Consider the following 15,077-nt stretch of genomic DNA (forward strand, 5'->3'; position numbering starts at 1 on the left):
TGACATCCTTGGTCCATTCCCTGTCACTGAACAAGGTAACTGTTACATTGTGGTTGCCATGGACTATTTTATCAAGTGGCCTGAAGCTTATGATCAGAGTGCGGCCACCACTGTTAAGTGCCTGGTGAACCAGAACATCTGGTTCATACAGAACGGCTGTACAGAACGGCTGTCCAGGAGTCCACCAAATTCACCCCTGCAGCTCTCATGTTCGGACGAGAGCTACACACCCCTGTGGATCTGGTGTTCGGACTACCTTCGGAACCAGAGGTGGCAGGTGCGCCCAGCCTGTACTACTATTATCATCTCCGGGAACGGCTGCGAAGTGTGCACAAGATGACCAGGCCGGCACTTACGGATGCTGGATGCCGACAGAAACACACATATGACTCTCACTCCAAGGGCCAGGTGTGGGTCTACAGTCCGGAGAGGAAGAGGGGCCTCTCACACAAACTAATGAGCCATTGGACTGGTCCTTGTACTGTCAGATGTGGTGAACCGGGTGCGACTGATCAAGAGGAACAGGGTCGTAGTACTCCACCGTGACCGGCTGGCGCCCTACCAACCACTGGTGCCATCTGAAGAAGAGAACAACCAGATCTCACCACAGAGGCTACGGGGCGGCCCCAACGACATATTCACCCTCCCCAACATCTTCAAGACTTTGTGGTGGACACAGAGGTTGCTGGGGACACCTAACAGCTAGGTGGGAGCTGTGTAGCGTGGGGACTGGGTTTTCCCAGCATGCTTTGGGGCAGATATCAGCTGAGTCTGTGTGATGTTATAGTGGTTATTTCGCTGAGTTATCTGTGTGTGTAGTATGTGCATGTTCATGTTCTGTGGCTTGTTCTTTATTGTTATTCAAAGACAGTTATGTGGAACCATGACTCAGGTTCGTCATTGTTTTCATGACTCCCCATTCTGTGTACAATACAGCCTTCAATAAAATGTTCCTTTGAATGCAAAGTTCGATGTCCGTGTCCTTCTTGCCATCTTAAAAGAAAACCATGTCACAGTATGTAGTATGTATGTATTACTTAACTTTACATTAAGTATGTTCAGTGTTTGACATTATATTTGTTTTATCATGAGCATTAATAATATACTTTTTAAACATTTCTTTCCTTGTTGTTTTTGTTGACTTTAATTTAAAAAAAAAACTTAGGATTGAAAGTGTCACTGCTGCCTGTCCTTATCAACTTCATTGATTGATAACTCCTCTTAATTTTCCTTCAGCTTCATTTACAACTTGCAGAACGATAACTTCACACAGGTTAACGTGAGGTGACGTGGGGCCCCTTTAGGGAGGTTTCCTACAGAGATGTCATTGCAAATCAACCATTGTTGTTTAATGGGGACGGGGATGCGGATGGTCACTGATGGATTTAGGCTCTGAGTGTCGGCTGCCCGCTATCGGTTCGGGGCCCCAAGCAGTTGCCTGCCTTGCCTGTTCATAAACTGCACGTCTACCGGTAGCGCAATGAAAGTGAGAAAGTGCGTTAATGATTAACGCATTAATTCCACAATTTAATCATCCTGCGTTAATCGTTAATTTTGACAGCCCTAATTTTTTGATAATGAATACACTGTTAAATAGTAGTAACTTGTATTTTAATATTTAAACATTAAAAGCTATATATGTATATACTATAGATATACTGTATATTCGTGTGAGAGGTCACGCTAACTCAGTGAGTAATGGTGTCAGTTTATATATTAATACACACATGTACATCAAAAACCTGGCTTACAACAGCATTTATTTCAAAACAGGCATAACTTCAGAAGTTGGTCTTAATGTTTGTACATTCACAATATTTTCCCAACAGTGATGCATGAAAAGTGATCACAAGCAATGAAAAGAGAGATCCTGCAGCTGAGGTTGAAATATGTACAAATATTGTTCTTAAATCTGCAAGGATTATGTTTTCATTGATTGAAAGAAAGTTTCAGTGTCATTGGATATTTGAGCATTTATGTTGTTCTTGCCATAATGACTTGATAATTAGCTGTTTCTATGAAGGAAAGACAATTCAAATGAATTTGTACAGCACATCATTCATTCACAGCAGTAACTCAGTGTGTTTTACAGAAATAAAAAGAGGCAGACGTGTTATATTCTGTAGTTTTCACTGGTCAGTCACAATTAATATGACAATTGTTTTTTATACAGACCACAAAGAACAAAGCTTCTCAGAGCAACAAAAAACTTTTCATCCCTGAGGCCGTAAATGAGAGGACTCAAACACCTCGGAGAAAGAATGAACACAATGTAATTAAAGTACCTGACTTTAATGTAGACCATCGGGTAAATCTGAAGCACAGCGGCTTCAATGAAAATACACCACAGCTGGAAAAGACAGAGGAACAGCTGAAAGCCATGAAGAACCACAGTTCTGAGGCCTTTCCATGATGACTTCCTGTTCTGTCCTGATGCAGCTCTGGCCACCTTCATTATTTTAAAGTATGAGAACATGATTACAATAAACATGATCAGGAAGTAAAACTGACTTATTGCAGACCTAAGATGACCCTGCCAGGTGTGGAAGATGAACTTCTCTGCAAAACAAATGTCGCTTTTTGTGTAAAAGCTGTGGCTCGCAGAAGCAAAGAAGATGGAGACAGAAACCATCCAGGGCAGAGCGCTGACACCATGAATGATGAGGATGCAGTGCAGAGCGCTGCGTGTGGAGCACATCTCTACGTGTCGCAGTGGCATGCAAATGGCCACAAAGCGTTCCAGCGTCATCGCTGTCAGAGTCACCGGAGTGACAAAAGTGTATAAAGACACAGCCACATACACAATAAGGCACAATGACATATGTATGTTCAATTCAAAGTGAAAGAAAAGGAGCAGAACATCACTCAGGATTAAAATCACACAATCAGACATGAGAGTCAGTGCAAAGAAGATGTAGCGCATGGATGTGTAGAAGAAATCCTTCATGAAAAAGACTGTGATCAGCAAAAAGTTGATGCAAAGGAAAAGTGATATGAGAACCTGAACTATAATCATCTTGTCGTCGATCACACGCACTGAAGAGTCATTGGCTGCCATTTATTGTGGTTTTCAGTTAAATCCAAATGTGCATTTTTAAAGATACACAGATACGAGTCATTTAGCTCCAACAAAAGATCTAAAATAATTCAAGAGCTCAATAAATGTCATTTTGAATCAACTGGTTAAAATTGATGATAAAAACATGAGCATCATTTTAGTTTCTCCAATGCAATAAATCCAAAGACACAAGACTCAGTTTACCAAACCCTTCCTGAAAGGTTGTTCACAGTCAGTGTTTCCTGCTGAGCTCTGTGCAGCACAGTGAGCAACAACTGTGTGTGAAGACTTTATAACAGTAACTACAACACGTCGCAAGTCTATTCACCAGTGTTGTCATCAACGACAAACCTCACAGGCGATGGTAACTATAGTAACCGTCTTTTTGAGTAAATAAAAGTTTTTTTCCCCACTCACTGTTTACGTCACGTTTGAGTTTACGAAATATTTCAGGACCTCCTTATTAAGGATATTTAAAGGGGACATATGTTACATATAAACAATAGCAGCCTTTTACATTTTAAACTGCCATTAAACTAATACTAATGTGTAAATGTTACATGGTTAAAGGTAGAATAGACAGGTTTTTATTTTTATGTTAGAATATGCATAAAGCATTCTTAATATTTGCATAGATGCAGTAGATGTTTTCACCACTGCTACTTACAGGCTGGATTGAGAAACCTGGTGTTTTTGAGTAAGCCATAATTCTCCTGCCAATGTTCTTAGACTCTTGTACAGTACTTTGACAGTGAGCTGACTTTCTTCAAAAAAACAAAAAGTATCTAGGAATGACTTGACATTTCCCATCATAATAGTTGAAAGTATTTGCAAACCTCTTAAATAGTACTATGTTGTATTTTAACGTTTTAACATTAAAAACTATATATGTATAAACTGTAGATATAATGTATATTCATGTGAGAGGTCAGGTGTCAGTTTATATATTAATACACACGTGCATCCAAAACCTGGCTCATATCAGCATTTATTTTCAAAACAGGCATAACTTCACAAGATGGTCATAATGTTTGTACATTCACAATATTTTCACAACAGTGATGCATAAAAAGTGATCACAAACAATGTGTCACGATCCACACTCTCACCCACACTCACTTTCACATTCCAAGCACATTCCTGGTGTTTTCCCTGCTTCCTGGTCTTCTCTCTCTCTCTCTGCAGGAGGCGTGATTGACCTACATTCAGAATGACGCTGGTGATCTCTCCACCTGCACGGCTCCACCCCAGCTCAGTTCTCGTTCACCGTTCGATCTTTCCTAATAGATCGAAACATTACGAACTGACCATAAATGGACCCTGCAGACAGAGAAGCAGTCAGGCAAACGTGAGCAGCTCAAGGCGAAGTCATCGGTAGACATGACATCTTATTATCGGACATCGTATCATCTGTTAAAGAGCTAGCTGCTAGCCTTAATTCGCTGCTTTATCCGCTTTCACCCACTTCTCCACCGATCTACGCCATTCCTTCCTCTTCGGCTTCCGTCGTGTCTGCACGGGAACCCTACGTTCCCATACCTGAACGTTTCTTCGAGGAACTTAACAAATGCTCTAGTTTTTTGTTTCAATATTCTCTCGTGTTTGACTTGCAACCTGTTCCCGAGGTGTATCACGACTTGGGAGAGGCGTTCTCCAAGGACCGGGCCCTCTCACTGCCGCCCCATCATCCTTACGACTGCGGCATTGACCTCCTTCCCGGTGCAACCTTACCTTCTAGATGCCGCTCCAATTTGTCAGGAACTGAGAGGCAAAGTATGGAGAATTATGTGAATCAGTCCTTGGCTGCCGGACTGATTCGTCCCTCCTCCTCTCCCGTCGGTGCAGGGTTCTTCTTTGTCCAGAAGAAGGACGGCTCACTGAGACACTGCATTGACTACAGGGGCCTGAACGATATCACTGTAAAGAACTGATACGCCCTTCCCCTGTTGGACGCCGCTTTCAGTCCCCTGAGTAAGGCGCAACTGTTCTCCAAACTGGACTTACGCAACACCTACCACCTTGTCCGAATCCGAGAAGGTGATTAATGGAAGACGGCTTTCAACACTCCTATGGGGCACTTCAACGCACATATGACTCCTGCTCTAAGGGCCAGGACTTTACTCCCGGGGCGCAGGTGTCGGTCTACAGTCCGGAGAGGAAGAGGGGCCTCTCACCCAAACTAATGAGCCATTGGACTGGTCCTTGTACGGTCCTTGAGAGACTGTCAGATGTCGTGAACCGGGTGCGACTGATCAAGAGGAACAGGGTCGTAGTACTCCACCGTGACCGGCTGGCACCCTACCAACCACTGGTGCCATCTGAAGAAGAGAACTCAGGCTCACCTCAGGTCATCAACTTGCCGGATCTCACCACAGAGGCTACGGGGCGGCCCCAACGACATCTTCACCCTCCCCAACATCTTCAAGACTTTGTGGTGGACACAGGGGTTGCTGGGGACACCTAACAGCTAGGTGGGAGCTGTGTAGCGTGGGGACTGGGTTTTCCCAGCATGCTTTGGGGCAGATATCAGCTGAGTCTGTGTGCTGTTATAGTGGTTATTTCGCCGAGTTCTCTGTGTGTGTAGTGTGTGCATGTTGACAGTTATGTGGCACCATGACTCAGGTTCGTCATTGTTTTCATGACTCCCCATTCTGTGTACAATACAGCCTTCAATAAAATGTTCCTTTGAATGCAAAGTTCAATGTCCGTGTCCTTCTTGCCATCTTAAAAGAAATCCATGTCACAGTATGTAGTATGTATGTATTACTTAAAGGTACAATATGTAGTATTTATGGGTTTATATAACCCAAAATCCACTTTTTTATACATATTATGTGCTCCTGCATTGTCTAGTCGCTGTATAATAGTTTTTGTTTCATTTTCGTAGTGTTTCAAAAAGTCATGTTAAATAACATGACCGCGGTTGCATAGCCACTGTTAGCAGCGAGACGCCATGTTTCTACTGGAGCCTGTAAGGACAAACGCGAGAGAAAAAATCAAGCGTCTCTTTACTTGTAGCGGAAGTCCCGCCTCCTCTCTCTCCGCTTCGTCTGCTACGGCCGCGGTAGCTCCACCCTCTCCCTCACCTCACGAACCTCATCTGCTGACACGGAGAAAGACGACGAGGACGACATTTGACCAGCTGCGGATACCGTAGCGCTCAGGGAAGGGAGGGGGTGAGCAGAGCAGCAGGTCTTTGTCGTAAATTTCAGCCTCTCCTCTAGATGGCACTATAAACTACTTATTTCCCCTTTAACTTTACATTAAGTATGTTCAGTGTTTGACATTATATTTGTTTTATCATGAGCATTAATAATATACTTTTTCAACATTTCTTTCATTGTTGTTTTTGTTGACTTTAATGATTGAATCATCTGTTTCAGGATTGTAAGTGTCACTGCTGCCTGACCTTATCGCCTTCATCCCTGAGGACAGACCTGGGTCAAGTTCAGCAGTGTGTGAAGTGGAGGATGAAGAAAGACCTCAGAGGAGGCAACAGAAAAGGAAGAGGGATGGGGAGGGTGAAGTGATCGACCTCCTCAGGGAAGACATGAGGCAACAGAGAGAGGCGGAGGAGAAGGGGGATGGAGAGATGAAAGATGTGTCCCTAAAAATGATAATATAGTAGTAATAATATATATATATAATATATTATAATATATAATAATAATATTTGTGTTTATATTTTTTGTAGGGTTGTCAATCAGATTATCACAGGGTAGCTGTGGATTAATCACGATTAATTACCATTCGTAAATATGCCAGAAAAACTCAAATTTTCTCCTTATATTGTTGTAGGAACGGAGAGATAGACAAAGTATGTGAAAATATAAATGTCAAGAACAATAAAATACTGTAAATAACTTCTTTATCCTCTTTTTTTCTTCCTCTTCTAACTACCTGATTGATAACTCCTCTTCATTTTCCTTCAGCTTCATTTACAACTTGCAGAACGATAACTTCACACAGGTTAACGTGAGGTGACGTGGGGCCCCTTTAGGGAGGTTTCCTACTGAGATGTCATTGCAAATCAACCATTGTTGTTTAATGGGGACGGGGATGCGGATGGTCACTGATGCATTTAGGCTCCGAGTGTCGGCTGCCCGCTATCGGTTCGGGGGCCCCAAGCAGTTGCCTGCCTTGCCTGTTCATAAACTGCACGTCTACCGGTAGCGCAATGAAAGTGAGAAAGTGCGTTAATGATTAACGCATTAATTCCACAAATAAATCATCCTGCGTTGATCGTTAATTTTGACAGCCCTCATTTTTTGATAATGAATACACTGTTTAATAGTAGTAACTTGTATTTTAATATATAAACATTAAAAGCTATATATGTATATACTATAGATATACTGTATATTCGTGTGAGAGGTCACGCTAACTCAGTGAGTAATGGTGTCAGTTTATATATTAATACACACATGTACATCAAAAACCTGGCTTACAACAGCATTTATTTCAAAACAGGCATAACTTCAGAAGTTGGTCTTAATGTTTGTACATTCACAATATTTTCCCAACAGTGATGCATGAAAAGTGATCACAAGCAATGAAAAGAGAGATCCTGCAGCTGAGGTTGAAATATGTACAAATATTGTTCTTAAATCTGCAAGGATTATGTTTTCATTGATTGAAAGAAAGTGTCAGTGTCATTGGATATTTGAGCATTTATGTTGTTCTTGCCATAATGACTTGATAATTAGCTGTTTCTATGAAAGCAAGACAATTCAAATGAATGTGTACAGCACATCATTCATTCACAGCAGGAACTCAGTGTGTTTTACAGAAATAAAAAGAGGCAGACGTGTTATATCCTGTAGTTTTCACTGGTCAGTCACAATTAATTTGACAATTGTTTCTTATACAAACCACAAAGAACAAAGCTTCTCAGAGCAACAAAGAACTTTTCATCCCTGAGGCCGTAAATGAGAGGACTCAAACACCTCGATGAGAGAACGAACACAATGTAATTAAAGTACAGGAGCTTAACATAGACCACCGGGTTAATCTTAAGCACAGCAGCTTCAATGAAAGGACTCCACAGCTGGAAAAGACAGAGGAGCAGCTGAAAGCCATGAAGAACCACAGTTCTGAGGCCTTTCCATGATGACTTCCTGTTCTGTCCTGATGCAGCTCTGGCCACCTTCATTATTTGAAAGTACGAGAACATGATTACGATACACATGATCAGGAAGTAAAACTGACTTATTGCAGCCCTAAGATGACCCTGCCAGGCGTGTATGATGAAGCTCTCCACAACACATAAGAGCCTCTGGGTGTAGTAGCTGTGGCTCGCAGTCGCAAAGAAGCTGGAGAGAAAAATCACATCGGGCAGAGCGCTGATGCAGTGAATGATGATGATGCAGTGCAGAGCGCTGCGTGTGGAGCACATCTCTCCGTGTCGCAGTGGCATGCAAATGGCCACGAAGCATTCCAATGTCATCGCTGTCAGAGTCACTGGAGTGACTAAAGCGTAAAAAGAACCACTCAAATACAAGACAAGACACGCTGACACCGGTATGGGGAATTGAAAGTACATTGAAAGGAGCAGAATATTACTCACGATTAAAATCACACAATCAGACATGAGAGTCAGTGCAAAGAAGATGTAGCGCATGGATGTGTAGAAGAAATCCTTCATGAAAAAGACTGTGATCAGCGAAAAGTTGATGCAAAGGAAAAGTAATATGATAAATTGAACTGCAATTAAGTCATTGTTTGCATACAGTGTAGTGTTATTGGCTGCCATTTTCTGTCGTTTTCAGTTAAAGCCAAATGTGCATTTTTAAAGAAACACAGATACGAGTCATTAAGCTCCATCAAAAGATGGAGAATTCAAGAAGTCAATAAATGTTAGTTTGAATGAACAGGTTAAAATTGATTATAAAAACATGCACATCATTTTAGTTTCTCATGTGTAAATACAAAGAGTCTCTGTTTACCAAACTGTTCCTCAGTCAGTGTTTCTTGCTGAGCTCTGTGCAGCACAGTGAGCAACAACTGTGTGTGAAGACTTTATAACAGTAACTACAACACATCACATCATATTTATTCATCAGTGTTGTCGTCAACGACAAACCTCACAGGTGATGGTAACTAGTTAGAGGAAAGTTTTACCCAACTCACGGTTAAAGCGATAGTTCCGAATTTTGGACATAAGACCTATTTTCCAACTCAGTCGGTGTGATGGAGACGTCTGGAGAGGTTTTCAAGAAATTTCATTCAGTTCTTCTAGTTGCCGAGTTCGCTGGTGCTATGGCTAGCGCAAGTCAATGGTACAAGTTAGCATGGCATTAGAAACACTCATACCGACTCCACAGTGCACCCGAGGTGAATCAGTTGTAAGGGCAGACTTTTCATGTACATATCAGTGTTGATAGAATGTTTGAAATAAAACCAACCCTGGAATTTGAAGGATTTATGTCTCAGCAGAAGCAGCGTGTCATACTTCCTATTAGGCTATGGCAGCGGCGGACTGATATCACCTAGCACTTATAAGTTACCGGTTCTATAATAGTTTGTTTACCTACTGTCATTGCTACAAACGCAGAGTAGCCTGCAGTGCGAGCTTCTTCAATCTCACAAAAATGGCCACTTTTGGAGAATATACTGATACTTTTGAAGACTCTGATGAGGATTTTTCCTCCACCCGAACCCAACCGTACCTGTACGAGCCTGAATATACAGAGGAAGAATTGCGTGAGAGGGATGCTCAAAGGGCAGAACGTGAACGAGCGTCTGTGGAGACCGAGATAGCCCTCCGCTGCTGCTGAGAAAGTAGTCCCTCAAAAATGCGATGCAAGCTTAGTTTTGTTTCAAATATTATTCCATCAACACTGATATGTACATCAATAGTCTTGTGTTTTAATTGATTTGCCTCGGGTGCACTGTGGAGTCGGTATGAGTGTTTCTAATGCCATGCTAACTTGTACCATTGACTTGCATTAGCCATAGCACCAGCAACTAGAAGAACTGAATGAAATTGCTGTAGATTTTCATTTGAGCTCAATTTTAAGGACTTAATGTAGACCTGACTGGTGTAATTTGCAGTGATATATCAAAGTATAATGTATAAAATGATGATATGATTGTGGTATGGCTACAAAATGTCCTGCCAGATTTATTAGGGTTACTATATGCTAAAGAGTTGACAGCGTAACCATGTTTATTTGATCTGTTCATGCTTGTCTTTCAGCCTGAGAAACATCACATGCCAGTGTCTATGGTGAATATGTTATGATATTATATTAATTATTAAAGGTATGACAAAATTTAAAGGCTCCATCCAAACTAAACTCAATTAAAACGAACACAAAACATACCTAAAACAGAAGAAGAAGCCACAGAAGCATTAAAGGGGACATATGCAAAATCAACTTTTTAATAATTTTAATACTCATATTTTGGATTCTTTTTTGATTATAAATACCCTATGAAATTGTTGTATCTTGTATTTTATTATTTTAACATTAAAAGCTATATACTGTATATTCATGTGAGAGGTCACGCTAACTCAGTGAGTAATGGTGTAAGTTTATATAATAATTCACACATGCACATCCAAAACCATGCTTATAACAGCATTTATTTTCAAAACAAGCATAACTTTCATCAATATATATCACAAGTTGCTCTTAACAGTGATGCATAAAAGTTATCACAAACAATGAAAAGAGAGAGGTCCTGCAGCTGAGGTTGAAATATGAACTAATGTTGTTTATAAATCTGCAAGGATTATGTTTTCATTGATTTAAAGAAAGTGTCAGTGTCATTGGACACATATATTTGAGCATTTATGTTGTTCTTGCCATAATGACTTGATAATCGATGACATGCTACGTTGGAAGCCATACATAAGACATTTAAAAGGTAAGCTGGCCAGGAGTGTGTTCATACTAAAGGTAACACATACCCCCTGCTAATACTCCAAAAAAGAGCTTTAAGAGTTCTACATTAGGCCAATTACAGGGAACATACAAATCAATTATTTAAATACTCAATTCTATGATTTAATAAACTACCGTACGGTACAGATGATGTTACAGGGCCGCCAACAAAAGCCTTCCTCACAAATACTATTCCAAAACAGAGAGGTGGGACACAATCTGAGAGGGAACATGATTTTCAGGCAGAGAAAGGTAAGAACCAAATTAGAAATCCTTAAAAGTCACGGGTGTCAGACAGTGGAATAATCTAGATGAGGAGATTAAAAGATCAGCAAAACGGAGTGTATTATGTAGAAATTACTAATAGCCGCTACAGAATGGCCCAGGAAGAGAGTTGATAAAGGTCAGAGACAGAAATCAGTGGACACGGTGCTGAGGATGTGGTGGATGTGTACATATTCACGTTCATGACAATTGGAATGCTCTCCAGCGTGCTTTATATTTTGATACAATAACAGCCCAATAGGACAGAAGTCTCTCCCCGCACCAACCTCCTCATGGTGCCAACAATGGCTCGACGAAAAACTGCCCAATCACATAATGCTAAATACCCCAAAACACATTTTTACAGCTTTTTTACACGTCAGCTTGTTTGTGAATCAATTCTCTGAACCATAACTGCAACACAAAAACATACTTCAAACCCAAACTTCACAGGACACTACACTTTCCTCACCCGTTCATGGAGATTCCTGGTCCGGAGTGACCCCAACCTCCAGGCCTACTGGCATTTGTATATATATACATATATATATATATATATATATATATATATTATCATTCTATGAACACGTGCTATTTTGCATTCTGAAAATTAGATTTTCAAAGTATTATTTTTATTTTGTTTAAGGACTTATTTGTTTAAGTAGATCCTTACCTGTCAGAAAAACATGTCGTGCCATCTCAGGCTATCCTATTTTTAATGTATTTCCTAAAATAATCAATCATGCACATGTGTTGTGTCAATCGCGTTACCAACACCAAACTGTATTTAAAAAGTATTTGAATTGACACTTCAGAATAAATCTGGTATATTATGAAAGATATTTCATCCCTGTTTACATTCAAAGTATTTAGAAATGAAAATAACAAGTAATACATGTGATTTATATGAATGGATATGCTCAAATGCATATCAGCCAAGCCACTGTATGTTAGTTTTTAGCAAAAAATCAAGAAAAGGGAATCTTTTAAAAAAATCTTATTCTATATACTCAAGGGGGTATAGTTATATTTTACTTCACATTAAAATAGGTTATTTACATGTTTCTTTTCTTCCTATTTATTATGTATTATGTATATAGAGAGGGCATTCTAAAAGAAACCCAATTGACAGTTGACAATAGAATACCTGCTCAAGAGATGTGTTTGTTTGTAGACTGTATGTAAGTGGATTTGGCATAGAATATTATGGAAATGAACACTGGAATTTAATACATGTAAAACTGTTATTTTATTGAAATTAGCGAATTTTCAAAGCAATTACAGTGACAAATGATAAACCCAAACATGGATTGTATGAATGGGAAATGTTGATTTTGACATGAAAACATTACACATTGTACCTTAGAAACCCTCCAAGCGTCTCTGCTGCAGACACAGGCATCCTAACAAAAGCATGAAAAATACAAATCCATATTAAATCACTTTTTTTGTTCACAATAGGTTATTTGATATTTTAACATATTTTAATGATTTAATGAAGACTGTACTATATCAGATCAATACACACTGGTATTAATTTGCTATAAACATATAACAAGATTACAAACTTATTTAGGGACAAAACATGCTATTCTTAATATAAATAAGTATGTATTGTATGAATGATTCTGGTTTGGACACACAATAAACGAGTGAACATGGCAGGGAAAGGGTTAATAGTAACAGATTTGACGATTCATGCTTTAGGCAGCCATTACTAGCCATGGGGTTCACACCATGACATCACATGGTGTGCATTCTAGACCTGCTCATATGATTGTTAATATGCATATTTTAATTTAACATTTTTAACTAATACATGATAATATGGTAACGCATTTTGACACACTATGACCGTCCCCTCCAGTCAAACTACACACAAGTCAATAAAAAAATCATTAAAAGAGAGGAGTACCTACCTACAGATTTCTGATAAAAGGCAGATGATATCACATCCTGAAAATGATGTCACTTCTGGGATAATGCATTGTCCCTGGGGGTGTGTTTATCCAAAGTAACGCATTTGACAGCTAAACATTTTTTTTTGTTTTCAATATTCCAAAAAGGTTAAGAATGCTAAAGAAGTGTCATATGTTAACTTACAAATGAGGCTTTTCATAAATTAAAATATTTTTTAGATAATTTGATTTTATTCCCTCTTAAAACTGATTGCAATAGACGAAATGTAACCGAGGGACAGCCATTTTTGCCATATTTAACAGGTATACAATACATAAATCTTTAAAATTCTTTGAAAGTATGAATGTATGAATGTTTATTGAATATTTAAAATGAAAATAATTTGTTTACCATATCATACTAACAGAAATTGTGCATAATTTGATGTTAATACTGATTATATGGGTAGGTTTTGTGTGAGGGAGGCAAAATGGCACGTTTTGGTAGAATTACCATATATATATATATATATATATATATATATATATACATATATATATATATATATATATATATATATATTGGTTATATTGGTTAAGAAGGTCCAGAAGCAAAACCAGGGCTCCTCTGCTCAGCCTGAAATCCGCCCACAAAAAATCAAGCCCCACCCTACCCGAGCCTGTGCACGTTGTATCCAAGCCCGGCCCGGCCTAACCCGACACATTAACATTGTAATTACGAGCCTGATTGAAACCTGACATTTTTTTGATATGTGAGCTGTCATAACTGACATACTCAACTACAATTTAGAGTTGTTTGAACTACAGAAATCTGTTTAGAAGTATCTTAAAGCGGCCCTATACCCGAAGTTCCAATTAACGCTGTTTTTTGGTGTGTATCTGCGACATAACCTTGCAGTAGTTTAGTTTATTAAGCCATGAAGCCTCGAAACAAACAGTTCAGCCACTGCTGAGAATGTTACGGAAATTTTGTATTAATATTATATAAATGTAAAAGTTTGACCTGTAGTGACCTAAGATCAAAGGACCATTTGCTATTGTTTTACCACAGATGGCGACAGTGGTTGGGTCATAAAACATCCTTATCTTCCCCTTTCCCTGTGGGGGGTCTACCTGAACCCCCTCTTCCCGTGGGTGGGGGGGGAATCTTCTTTTATCCTACTTTGTCTGTGTGGGGGGGTCGTTAAGTCAGAGAACACACCCACAAGACAGTTAACTAGAGAGATTTTCCATTGTTCTAGCAGTCTTCACAGGGTAACAGAACCTGCATGTTGCTTTGTGATTTCTCTTCTTGTACAAGAATAAACTCTTGTTTGATTCCTGAGCTGGCTCCAACTTCCATCCTTTTACTAAATTATTTTGACAATTTTGGCACCCAACGTGGGGCTCCAATATCTGTCCCTCTCTTCACAACGGTGGACCTGAATACCTTGCAAGGTGGAGAAAATAAACATTTCTCCAGAAAAGACCTCCACCTCGGGGCTCTTAAAGCTGTGTTTGGCCAGGGAGGCCAGGTCCCCTGAAGAGTGGGACAGTGACGGGGGCTGACCAGAGAGGGGAGACGGACCAGCCAGGGATTCAAACAATCAAAAAGGTAAGACACGTGTCGTATGCCCTGTGAGGAGCCAAATCATTGGAAAATTAATTTGGGATTGGTTGAAAAAAATACCAGCTCATTTGGCATCAAGATCAAGCATAGTGAGGGCCAAATCATTGGAGAATTAGTTTCGGGGAGGTTGAAAAAACAACACCTCGTTTGGCACCAAGATTAAAAATATCTCGTGAGGGGCAAATCATTGGAAACCTAATTTAGGGGGGGGGGGGTTGAAAAAAGAAACAACCTCGTTTGGCACCAAGATCAAAGATATCTCGTGAGGGAATCCTTATCTTCCCCTTTCCCTGTGGGGGGTCTACCTGAACCCCCTCTTCCAGTGGGTGGGGGGGAAT

At 39.9% G+C, this 15,077-nt stretch overlaps 2 protein-coding genes across 2 annotated transcripts; both read right to left on the bottom strand.

Annotated features, from left to right (window-relative positions):
- Positions 1–484: 484 nt before the first annotated feature.
- LOC310925195 (odorant receptor 131-2-like) lies at positions 485–3,058 on the bottom strand (the record flags this gene model as incomplete). Its single annotated transcript, XM_083887077.1, has 2 exons — positions 485–578; positions 2,157–3,058. 2 exons carry the CDS (start codon positions 3,056–3,058, stop codon positions 485–487), a joined length of 996 nt encoding a protein of 331 aa, XP_083743203.1.
- Positions 3,059–7,901: 4,843 nt separating this feature from the next.
- LOC310925196 (odorant receptor 131-2-like) lies at positions 7,902–8,810 on the bottom strand (the record flags this gene model as incomplete). Its single annotated transcript, XM_083887078.1, has 1 exon — positions 7,902–8,810. The coding sequence occupies one exon, from the start codon at positions 8,808–8,810 to the stop codon at positions 7,902–7,904; it is 909 nt and encodes a 302-aa protein (XP_083743204.1).
- Between the last annotated feature and the right edge of the window lie 6,267 nt (positions 8,811–15,077).

The sequence above is a fragment of the Microchirus variegatus genome (genome assembly GCF_963457635.1).
Source record: "Microchirus variegatus genome assembly, chromosome: 3".
NCBI lineage: Eukaryota > Metazoa > Chordata > Actinopteri > Pleuronectiformes > Soleidae > Microchirus > Microchirus variegatus.